This window comes from Bombina bombina, chromosome 5 (assembly GCF_027579735.1).
Source record: "Bombina bombina isolate aBomBom1 chromosome 5, aBomBom1.pri, whole genome shotgun sequence".
Lineage (NCBI taxonomy): Eukaryota > Metazoa > Chordata > Amphibia > Anura > Bombinatoridae > Bombina > Bombina bombina.
The window spans coordinates 1155945976-1155958567 of NC_069503.1; the positions used below are offsets into that span (position 1 = coordinate 1155945976).

At 40.6% G+C, this 12592-nt stretch overlaps 1 protein-coding gene across 1 annotated transcript in view; it reads left to right on the top strand.

Annotated features, from left to right (window-relative positions):
* The window catches only part of LOC128661761 (uncharacterized), a 111367-nt gene that overhangs the window by 30484 nt on the left and 68291 nt on the right, over positions 1-12592 (top strand). Inside the window, exon 2 of the mRNA XM_053715981.1 lies at positions 4563-4653. Within this exon, the coding sequence (XP_053571956.1) occupies positions 4563-4653 (91 nt within the window). The remainder of the gene's footprint in view (positions 1-4562; positions 4654-12592) is intronic.

The following is a 12592-nucleotide window of genomic DNA, read 5'->3' on the forward strand; positions in this document are numbered from 1 at the left end:
TGTGTGTTTGTGTGTATGTGTATATATATATGCTGTATTAGGCTACAATGTGTGATTTTTTTTAAATTTTGGGATGGTGGTGTGCCACAGGATTTTTTAATTTAAAAAAGTGTGCCACGGCAAAAAATAGGTTAAAAATCACTGCAGTAAGCTATAATATACAGTTATATACAGGCACATATAGACAGATACATATATATATATATTTTTTTATTTTTTTCTTTGATTGGAGTAGCCGTGTTAGTCCAGAGATTTAGATATCAAAATAACAGGAGTATTGCATTGAGCAATGATACTTTTTTATGGGACTAACTATACATTTATAAGTTGACAAGCTTTCAGAAGAGTTCCTTCCTTTATCAAGTCTATAGCAATACAAGACGCAGGAAATTATGAAACTTGCAGACGCAAATTTGCTTCAGACTTAATAAAGGAAGGAACTCTTCCGAAAGCTTGTCAACTTATAAATGTATAGTTAATCCCATAAAAAAGTATCATTGCTCAATGCAATACTCTTGTTATTTTTATATATATAAACTCACCTTACTTTTCTACTCATGAACTTTACCTATTCCTAAACACTCTCTCTACCCCCTGCAGCTCATCTCAAAAGCAGTCTCACTACTGCAAATCTGTATCTCATCTCATGTCACTCTCCCTCTTGCTTCTACTTACTGCTGGTGACATCTCCCCTAATCCCGGTCCCCAACCACTGACAAGCCACGCACATCCATGTGTACCATCCCATAGACTCAGAAAACAAAACTCTGCACACCTTTCTCACATTCCTCTTGCATCTAAAGCCACTACCCCTTTCACCTGTGCACGCTGGAACTCTCGCTCTGTTTGCAACAAACTCACTTCTATACATGACCTCTTCATCTCCCACTCCCTCAACCTTCTGGCCTTAACAGAAACCTGGCTCTCTCCCCTAGACACAGCATCCACTGCTGCTCTGTCACATGGGGGTCTCCACTTCAGCCACACTCCTAGGTCTGGTAATAGACAAGGAGGTGGTGTAGGTATTTTACTTTCCTCTCGTTGCACCTTTCAACAAATACATCCTATCTCTTCCCTCACTTTTCCCTCATTCGAAACCCACATGATTCGCTTATTCTCCCCTCTCTCTGTACGTGTTGCAGTCATATACCGACCCCCTGGCTCCTCAACTCAATTTCTAGATCACTTGGCCGACTGGCTACCCTATTTCCTTTCCTCAGACACCCCTGCCCTCATTCTTGGCGACTTCAACATCCCTCTTAACAATCTCACTGCCTCATCTGCTAAACAACTTCTGCAACTCACTTCCTCTTTCGGTCTGTCACAATGGACTGATTCTCCCACTCACAAAGACGGTCACTCTCTTGACCTGATCTTTAGCTGTCGATGCACTCTCTCAAACTTCTCAAACTCCCCTTTTCCTCTTTCTGACCACCATCTCCTTACCTGCAACATATCATCCCTTCCTACAACTCTCCCACCTTCTACTCCTCACACCAAACTTCACAGAAGCATTAGGTCTTTAGATCAGCAACAACTTGCTAATTCCCTTAAACCGCTCCTCTCATCCTTCTCCTCCTTTTCCTGCCCTGAACAATCTATCTGCCACTATAATTCCACCCTTATATCCGTCCTTGACAATCTCGCCCCTCTTACCACTGCTCGGAAATCACACACTCATCCCCAGCCCTGGCATACTCCTCTGACACGGTACCTACGCAGATGTTCCCGTACTGCTGAGCGACACTGGAGGAAATCACGGAGTTCAGCTGACTTTCTTCACTACAAGTTCATCCTGAACTCCTACTATTCTGCCCTTAATCTCTATAAGCAACAATACTTCTCTAATCTCATCTCTACTCTTTCCTCTAACCCAAAACGTCTGTTCTCCACGTTCAATACTCTTCTCCGCCCACCCCCACCTCCTAATACAATCTCTCTCTCAGCTCAAGATTTTGCCAGCCACTTTAATAACAAAATTGACTCCATCAGAAGTGAAATCAGCTCTCAACATACTACCAATCTCCCACCCCCCTCAAAAGCTCACAATCATCCAAAACCCAAATATCCAAAAATGCAGCTCTTTTGCCCCCTGTTAACGAGGATGAAGTTTCTGCCCTTATACTGTCCTCCCACCTCACTACCTGTCCCCTTGACCCCATCCCCTCACAGCTACTCCCCTCCCTCTCTTCTACCCTCACCCCCATACTCACACTCATTTTCAACCTCTCCCTCAGCACTGGTATATTTCCCTCATCTCTAAAACATGCACTGGTCACACCTATCCTCAAAAAACCTTCCCTCGATCCAACCTCCCCATCCAACTACCGCCCTATTTCCCTACTCCCTCTTGCTTCAAAGCTCCTCGAAAAGCTAGTATACGCACGTCTATCCCATTTCCTTACACTAAACTCTCTTCTTGACCCACTGCAATCTGGATTTCATCCCCATCACTCTACAGAGACAGCAATTGTCAAGGTTACCAATGACCTACTTACAGCAAAATCCAAAGGCCACTTCCCTCTGCTTATCCTCCTTGACCTGTCTGCAGCCTTTGACACTGTTGACCACCCTCTTCTGCTCCAAACCCTCCAATCCTTCTGCATCTGCGACACAGCTCTCTCGTGGTTCTCTTCCTATCTGACTAACCGTACATTTAGTGTAGCCTTCTCCGTAGCATCCTCTGCCCCGTTACCACTTTCTGTTGGGGTACCTCAAGGATCTGTCCTTGGTCCCCTTCTCTTTTCAATCTACACATCATCATTAGGTTCCTTAATAAAGTCCCATGGGTTTCAATATCATTTGTATGCCGATGACACCCAAATCTACCTCTCTGCACCAGACCTACCTCCTTCCTTACTAACCCGTGTCACTAACTGTCTTTCTCATATCTCATCTTGGATGTCCTCTCACTACCTTAAGCTAAATCTCTCAAAAACTGAACTCCTTATTTTTCCCCCTTCTTCCAATGTCTCCACCCCCAAAATTTCTATAACTGTTGATAATTCCATCATTACTCCTACCCCGCATGTCCGATGTCTTGGGGTCACACTTGACTCAGATCTTTCCTCCACTCCTCACATTCAGTCCTTGGCTAAAGCCTGCCGCTTCCACCTTAAAAACATCTCTAAAATTAGACATTTCCTTACACAAGATACAACTAAGATTTTAATCCACTCTCTCATCCTTTCCCGCCTCGACTACTGCAACTCCGTCCTCTCTGGTCTACCTAGCTGCCGCATAGCTCCTTTACAATCCATTATTAATGCCTCTGCCAGGCTCATCTTCCTTACTCGTCGCTCTTCATCGGCTACACCTCTCTGCCAATACCTTCACTGGCTTCCTCTTGCCTCTATTATTAAACACAAAATCCTCACTCTGACATACAAAGCTCTCAACTGCACTGCTCCCCCTACATTTCAGAACTTGTCTCCAGATACTCTCCCTCCCGTCCCCTTCGATCAGCTCAGGATCTCCTCCTCTCCTCCTCTCTTGTTACCTCCTCACATTCCCGTTTACAGGACTTCCCCAGACTGACCCCCATCTTGTGGAACTCCCTGCCTCGCTCCACAAGACTCTCCCCTAGTTTTAACAGCTTCAAGCGCTCCCTAAAAACTCTACTATTCAGGGATGCTTACAACCAACACTAACTTTTCCTAACTCCATTGCTTTCCCCTTAAACCCCTTAGAATGTAAGCCTACGAGCCCAGCTGTTTGCAGATCGCCTTCATAAGAGCCGACTACAACAGTGAAACTCTCGGCAGGGCCCTGTACCCACTTGATCCCTACAAAAGCTATCCTGTACACTGACTATGTTTACAGCGCTGCAGAATCTGTTGGCGCTCTACAAATACCTGATAATAATAATAATAATAATATATACATATACACAGTAATCTATATACATTTATATACTGGCTCATATACATGTTCTATAAGCACTGCAGACACATATTTTTATACATATAAAGATTAGATAAATCCTGCAGTCACATACAGAGCTACAGTAGTGATATGTCAGCCAGAATTAAACTTTCATGATTCAGATAAAACAACAATTATGTTTTCAAGTCAATCTGTTCTCTTGGTTTGGCCCCTTTGTTGAAATGCCACTCCTGTCAATGATTGCATACTGAGGTATTCTCAGGAATGGGCTTGTGCCTTGAGCACTAAATGGAAAGAGTTTGTGTAAAAATGTTGCACGTAGGGGCTGATCACAATCCTTATCAATCATTTATCTACTACAATATCCATAGACTTTAATGGTAAATTTGTTATAAAAATCATTAGATATCGTTGTTTTACAGAAAGTGATTGACCCTATAGTGATCAAAACAAAGAGGATTGTTTTTTCATCTGTAAATGAGAGTGCGATTTATCATTAAAACTTGTTAGAATTTCCAAAAAGATGGGAATTGATTGAACTGGGGCAGATGGCTTTCCCCACTATGTCTGGGGATTCTAACTGTTAATTTGTGTTATTATTTCTGACTTTCCTTTGGTTGGTTGTGTGCAGAGCTGGGGGCAACCTGATCTTCATGTCCTTCTTTGTTCCCCACTAGGCTATGTCCTCGCTATCGATATCTCTGTGACTGTACATCAGTTTCTCACTGGAAAACCACAACTCACAAACCGAGAAGGGGATGACATCAGGTACAGAGAGGAGTAGAGTGTCACTAACATTTACATAAAGAGACGTTTTATTGCATGTCTGATCACTAGCTTGTAAAGAAGAGGCCAGGTGATACCACTCACACTAGACAAACAGAAGTACTGATTGTGTATGACCACCACTACTGCAGCCATTAGTGAACTCAGTAATCTGTGTAGTTCCCAGGTTCATACGGTTCTGGTGAAACCCCTTCAGCACCACTGATATCTCTGTTGTCCTCGTGTTTACTATGAATGGCCTTCACCATTCGTCAATGCCCAAGGGCTCAGTTCTCTCAGCACTTGCAGTTTATGGACTTTACTGCCCTTATCAGTTCCATATCTTGCTCCGTTACATCACTGAATGTGACATATCACCATCCTGTAGAAAAAGAAAAGATATACTCAACTGAGAATGAACATGAGCTGGAAAATATTCCTTGTTTTGTGCATCACGTCTTCCACAGAGGAGATATAGCCTGCAGACTATCAGGGCCTGATGAGATAAATCTCTCCACTCAGACAAGATGATATAAAATGATTCTCCAGCACTGCGAGATCCCTAGTGAGATTCTAATAAGGCAGATTTTGCTAAATGTCCCCACGTATATCTGTATGTGAAGGAGAGAAAAGCCAACTGTAATATAACACTGTATGACATGAGAGTTCTTTTTTTTTATTTATTTGTATTTAGAAGAAAAGAAGTAGTTCATATCATGTTACCAGATGATTGTCATGAAATTAGTGGCACAAAATAAAAATACAGATAAACATAATAATATTATCAAATGACTTTTGTCTTAGTTCCGCAGATGTTTACCCTCACATCAATAATAATCTATATACATAGCAAAAACAGATATCGTATAAGTAATCAACAACCCAACTTTTAGTTAATTTGTAAAAATAATAAAACAAGAAAGAAAAAATAACAAAATACTTTATCTTCCAATTTATATAAGGAAGGTGTTAACCAGAGAACGCCTCTAAACGTTTCTTAAGGCGAGCTAAGGGCCCGAGGAGGGGAGAGAAGAAAGAAAAAAAAATAGGGATCAGATGGAAAAGAAAGGCATTAGGAGAGAGATCGTCATCCCATCAGTTACTGTCAACTAGATGTCCTTGATTTGTCAATCCTTAATCTTCCTCAATATGTGTCTAGGAAAATGAAGTTTTGTAAGGGAACCAGGAATTGATTTGGCGTACTGCTATTATATGAATTGATGAAGCATAACCATTTCCTTAGATACTTATAGAACATATAGGCAGATCAAATTGTTCTATTACTGCTTGCTTCTGCATTCGATTGAAAAGTTTATTCAAGGGGGTAGATTTATCATTGTGCGATCAGACATGATCCGCTATTGCGAATCATGTCCGCCACACATTGATAAATGCCGTCAGTATACCCTGTCAGCATTTATAATTGCACCAGCAGTTCTGGGGAACTACTGGTGCAGTGCCGCCCCCTGCAGATTCGCGGCCAATTGGCTGCTAGCAGGGGGTGTCAATCAGCCTGATCTTATTCGATCGGGTTGATTTCTGTCCGCCGCCTCAGAGCAGGCGGACAGGTTATGGAGCAGCGGTCTTTAGAAACAAGGGGCATCAAGCTCCATACGAAGCTTGATAAATTGACCCCAAGGATGGTTCTTTATTATCTTTTCACTCTTTAAGATTCAGACATCTAGACCCCAAAATGATAGTATTGATAAGGTGAACATGATCCCATTTATTCTTTCTCTCATATAGAAAAAAAGACCTAATATTTATCCAGAATAATCTTATCTTTAAGGATTCTATTGAGCCAAAAGTTGACGCAACACCAGAATTCTTTGATTTTGGGACAAGCCCAAAATTGATGTAACAAATCGGCGTCAACTAATTTACATTCAGCTAGATTACAAGTTTGGAGCGCTATAGGGATTTTAACGACCGCCACAAATGCGACGTTTTCACCTCCATATAACACTGGTATTATGAGTGTAACGTACCGCCTGGTACCCCAAATGAGTACCTCCGTCAGAACACTTCCCTTGTCCTGGACATCCTTTTATCCAGAGCAATAGCTCCTGGTACCCCCGCTTTGACCGCAGTCTAAAGTTATGAAGGACAGATCTGAGGCAACACAAAAATGAACACTTTATTTGAAAGCAACACACAGATTTATACACCCTGGCATTGCAGATTTACAGAGCTTCAGGTTACAGAGGGCATTGGTTAAACAGTAAAGCAAACATATGAACAATACATCAAACCTCTAACAATTGTCTATTCACAGGTAAAACAGATTAACATATCAAGTTAATTAACTGGGGAAGAAAGTTTACTCAGACAATCTGATGTTGGGCAGTCTAGTTAACATAATCACACAGGAACACAATCAGTTTACCCAGACAGACTCCTGAGACACAATCAGATCTGAAACGTAAATAAAATACATCTTATTACAGAATATAAGAACAGCCCTTATTAGCTATTAAGTCCTTTATGCCCACTTGGTTTATAGAGTCACAATTGCTCCCACAAGGGGCACTCACACCCTGTACCCATCCTGTATTTATGGATACAGGGTGACATGGACATAAGACAGAGTTATGAAAGTACATGGGGTGTCCAGCATATAAAATTCCACATTTCCATGCAGTCTCTGGGTATCCTTAAGCCCATGTACCTCCAGCCCAAAGAATGTTCCATAATAGGCCCTCAGATCTTGGTGACTCACGTCACAACGAGTTTTAAAAAAGCAGGCTTGTGCGGGCGAAATGGTTGCGTTCAGCTCCATACCGCACCGAAATCAAGTGCTGCTTTGACATACTCGTGCACGATTTCCCCATAGACATCAGTGGGGAGAGCCGGCAAAAAAACTAACACCTGCGATCGCAGAATGAAAAGCTCTGTAACACAGCCCCATTGATGTCTATGGGGAAATAAAAAGGTACGTTTAAACCTAACACCCTAACATAAACCCTATCAAAATAAAAAAAGCCCCCTCCCAAATAAAAAAAAATCCCTAGCCTACAATAAACTACCAATGGCCCTTAAAAGGGCCTTTTGTGGGGCATTGCCCCAAAGATAACAGCTCTTTTACCTGTAAAAAAAATACAAACACCCCCACCCAACAGTAAAGCCCACCACCCCCACAATCAATCCCCCCCCCCAAATAAAATAACTATCTAAAAAAAAAACTAAGCTCCCCATTGCCCTGAAAAGGCATTTGTATGGGCATTGCCCTTAAAAGGGCATTTAGCTCTTTTACATGCCCAGACCCTAAACTGAAAATAAAACCCACCCAAAAAACCCTTAAAAAAACCTAACACTAACCTCCGACGATCCACTTACAGCTCTTGAAGTCCCGCTTTGAAGGATCCATCCAGCCGGCGAAGTCCTCATCCAGGCGGTAAAAAGTCTTCATCCGGGCGACCTCTTCCATCTTCATCCAGCCGGCGAAGTCCTCATTAAGGCGGCAAGAAGTCTTCATCCAGACGGCATCTTCTATCTTCATCCATCCGGCGAGGAGCGGATCCATCCAGCACGGAGAATCCTCTTCAAACGGTCTCTGCCGTACACTGGAACTTCAATGCAAATGACGTCATCCAAGATGGTGTCCCTTGCATTCCTATTGGCTGAAAGATTACAATCAGCCAAAAGGATTAGCGCTGCTAAAATCCTATTGGCTGTTCCAATCAGCCAATAGGATGAGAGCTCAATCCTAGTTTTTTTAAGGTTTTTTTGGGTGGGTTTTATTTTTAGTTTAGGGTCTGGGCATGTAAAAGAGCTAATGCCCCACAAAAGGCCCTTTTAAGGGCCATTGGTAGTTTATTGTAGGCTATGTTTGTTTTTTTTTTGGGGGGGGGGGGCTTTTTTATTTTGATAGGGCTATTAGATTAGGTGTAATTCTTTTTTATTTTTGATAATTTGTTTCTTATTTTTTGTAATTTAGTGTTTGTTTTGTTTTTCTAATTTAGTTATTTTTTTGTAATTAGATACTTTTTGTAATTTTTAGAGTAGTGTTAGGATTTTTTTAATGTTTAGTTTAATTTAATTGGTAGTTAATTTAATTGTAGTTTAATAATTATCTTAGTGTAATTGTTAGTTTAAAATTAATTTATTTAATTTGACAGGTAAGTTTTAATTGAATTTAAAGGGACATTTTACACTAAATACATGCTAGATAGAATGATGCATTCAAAGAAAAGATTAGTCCATGACTAACACGTAGATGTATTTTTTAAAGTTTCATTAGTTGTTTAAAAAGTGACAAAATAAGTGTAAAGTTTTAGTGTCTATAAAACACTGGGAGCTGCCATGTTGTAACTTGTGTTACCTTCTCTGCTGTGGCCAATTAGAGACAGTTATAAATAGGTCACTAGAGTGTGCAGCCAATGGTTGTGCTGGATTTAACAGTGTTCTGCACTTCCATTTCTAACAGGAACTGAAAAGCTCACAATTTCAGAGTGGAATTACAGGCAAAGAGGACAAAATAAATAATGAAATTATATTGCAGAGTTGTTTTATTATATACAATTTATCATTTTATATTACCATCTCAAAGTGTTTAATGTCCCTTTAAGATAGGGAAATTGTAATTTTAATATAAAATTAGGGGGGCGTTCGGTTTAGGGGTTAATAGTCTGTTTTAGTATATTTCGTTGTGGGGAGCTTTCGGTTTAGGGTTTAATAGTTTATTTAAGTATATTTTGTTGTGGGGGGCTTGCGGTTTAGGGGTTAATAGGCTTATTATAGCGGCGGTGTGGGCGGACGGCAGTTTAGGGGTTAATGATATTTAAATAGTGTTTGCGATGCGGGAGGGCAGGGGTTTAGGGGTTAATAGGTTTATTATAGCAGCGACTATGTCAGGGAGCTGCGGAATAGGGGATAATACATTTTAATAGTGGTGGGGATGTCCAAAGCGGCAGATTAGAGGTTAATACATTTATTATAGTGTTTGCGATGCGTGAGGGCCTCGGTTTAGGGGTTAATAGGTAGTTTATGGGTGTTAGTGTACTTTTTAACACTTTATCGCCTAGATTTAGAGTTTTGCGGCCAAAGGGGTGCGTTAGCTACGCGTGTTTTTTTTCAAGCGCTGCTTCTAAACAACGCTGGTATTTAGAGTTCTCTGAAGGGCTGCGTTAGGCTCCAAAAAGGGAGCGTTAAGCCGCATTTACCGCCACTTCAACCCTCAATACCAGCGTTGCTTACGGTAGCGGCTAGCTTGAAAAACGTGCTCGTGCACGATTCCCCCATAGGAAACAATGGGGCAGCCCCATTGTTTCCTATGGGGAAACACTTTCTAAGTCTGCACCTAACACCCTAACATGTACTCTGAGTCTAAACACCCCTAATCTTACACTTATTAACCCCTAATCTGCCACCCCCGCTATCGCTGACACCTGCATTACACAATTAACCCCTAATCTGCTGCTCCGGACACCGCCGCAACCTACATTATACCTATGTACCCCTAATCTGCTGCCCGTAACATCGCCGACACCTACATAATATTTATTACCCCCTAATCTGCCCCCCCAACGTCGCCGCTACCTTACCTACACTTATTAACCCCTAATCTGCCGACCGGACCTCGCCGCTACTCTAATAAAGTTATTAACCCCTAAAGCTAAGTCTAACCCTAACACCCCCCTAAATTAAATATAATTTTAAGCTAACGAAATAAATTAACTCTTATTAAGTAAAGTATTCCTATTTAAAACTAAATACTTACCTGTAAAATAAATCCTAATATAGCTACAATATAACGAATAATTATATTGTAGCTATTTTAGGATTTATATTTATTTTACAGGCAACTTTGTATTTATTTTAACTAGGTACAATAGCTATTAAATAGTTATTAACTATTTAATAGCTACCTAGTTAAAATAATTACAAAATTACCTGTAAAATAAATCCTAACCTAAGTTACAATTAAACCTAACACTAGACTATCAATAAATAAATTAAATAAATTACCTACAATTAGCTACAATTAAATAAACTAAACTAAATTACAAAAAAAAACAAACACTAAATTACAAAAAATAAAAAAGATTACAAGAATTTTAAGCTAATTACACCTACTCTAAGCCCCCTAATAAAATAACAAAGCCCCCCAAAATAAAAAAAAATCCCTACCCTAATCTAAATTACAAAAGTTAACAGCTCTATTACCAGCCCTTAAAAGGGCTTTTTGCGGGGCATGCCCCAAAGTAATCAGCTCTTTTGCCTGTAAAAAAAAACACAATACCACCCCCCAACATTACAACCCACCACCCACATACCCCTACTCTAACCCAAACCCCCCTTAAATAAACCTAACACTACCCCACTGAAGATCTCCCTACCTTGAGTCGTCTTCACCCAACCGGGCCGAAGTCTTCATCCGATGGACCAGAAAAGGACATCCAGACCGGCAGAAGTCTTCATCCTATCCGGGCAGAAGAGGACATCCGGACCGGCAGACAACTTCATCCAAGCGGCATCTTCTATCTTCATCCATCCGACGAGGAGCGGCTCCATCTTCAAGACCTCCGAATGAAGGTTCCTTTAAGTGACGTCATCCAAGATGGCGTCCCTCGAATTCCGATTGGCTGATAGGATTCTATCAGCCAATCGGAATGAAGGTAGGAAAAATCTGATTGGCTGATTGAATCAGCCAATCAGATTCAAGTTCAATCCGATTGGCTGATCCATTCAGCCAATCAGATTGAGCTTGCATTCTATTGGAACAGCCAATAGAAGAATGAAGAAGAATAGAAGAATGAAGACTTCGGCCCGGTTGGTTGAAGATGACTCAAGATAGGGAGATCTTCAAGGGGGTAGTGTTAGGTTTATTTAAGGGGGGTTTGGGTTAGAGTAGGGGTATGTGGGTGGTGGGTTGTAATGTTGGGGGCGCTTAAAATTCTTGTAATCTTTTTTTATTTTTTGTAATTTAGTGTTTGTTTTTGTAATTTAGTTTAGTTTAATTGTAGCTAATTGTAGGTAATTTATTTTATTTATTTATTTATTGATAGTGTAGTGTTAGGTTTAATTGTAACTTAGGTTAGGATTTATTTTACAGGTAATTTTGTAATTATTTTAACTATGTAGCTATTAAATAGTAAATAACTATTTAATAGCTATTGTACCTAGTTAAAATTAATACAAAGTTGTCTGTAAAATAAATATAAATCCTAAAATAGCTACAATATAATTATTTGTTATATTGTAGCTATATTAGGGTTTATTTTACAGGTAAGTATTTAGTTTTAAATAGGAATACTTTAGTTAATAATATTTAATTTATTTCGTTAGATTAAAATTATATTTAATTTAGGGGGTTGTTAGGGTTAGGGTTAGACTTAGCTTTAGGGGTTAATAAATTTATTAGAGTAGCGGCGAGGTCCAGTCGGCAGATTAGGGGTTAATACTTGAAGTTAGGTGGCGGCGATGTTAGGGAGGGCAGATTAGGGGTTAATACTATTTATTATAGGGTTTGCGAGGCGGGAGTGTGGCGGTTTAGGGGTTAATAACTTTATTAGAGTAGTGGCGAGGTCCGGTCAGCAGATTAGGGGTTAATAAGTGTAGTTAGATAGCGGCGACGTTGGGGGGGCAGATTAGGGGATAATTAATATTATGTAGGTGTCGGCGATGTTAGGGGCAGCAGATTAGGGGTTCATAGGGATAATGTAGGTGGCGGCGGTGTGCGGTCGGCAGATTAGGGGTTAAATAAATTTATTATAGTGGCGGCGATGTGGGGGGACCTTGGTTTAGGGGTACATAGGTAGTTTATGGGTGTTAGTGTACTTTATAGCACAGTAGTTAAGAGCTTGATAAACCGGCGTTAGCCCAGAAAGCTCTTAACTACTGACTTTTTTCTGCGGCTGGAGTCTTGTCGGTAGAGGGTCTACCGCTCACTTCAGCCAAGACTCTAAATACCAGCGTTAGGAAGATCCCATTGAAAAGATAG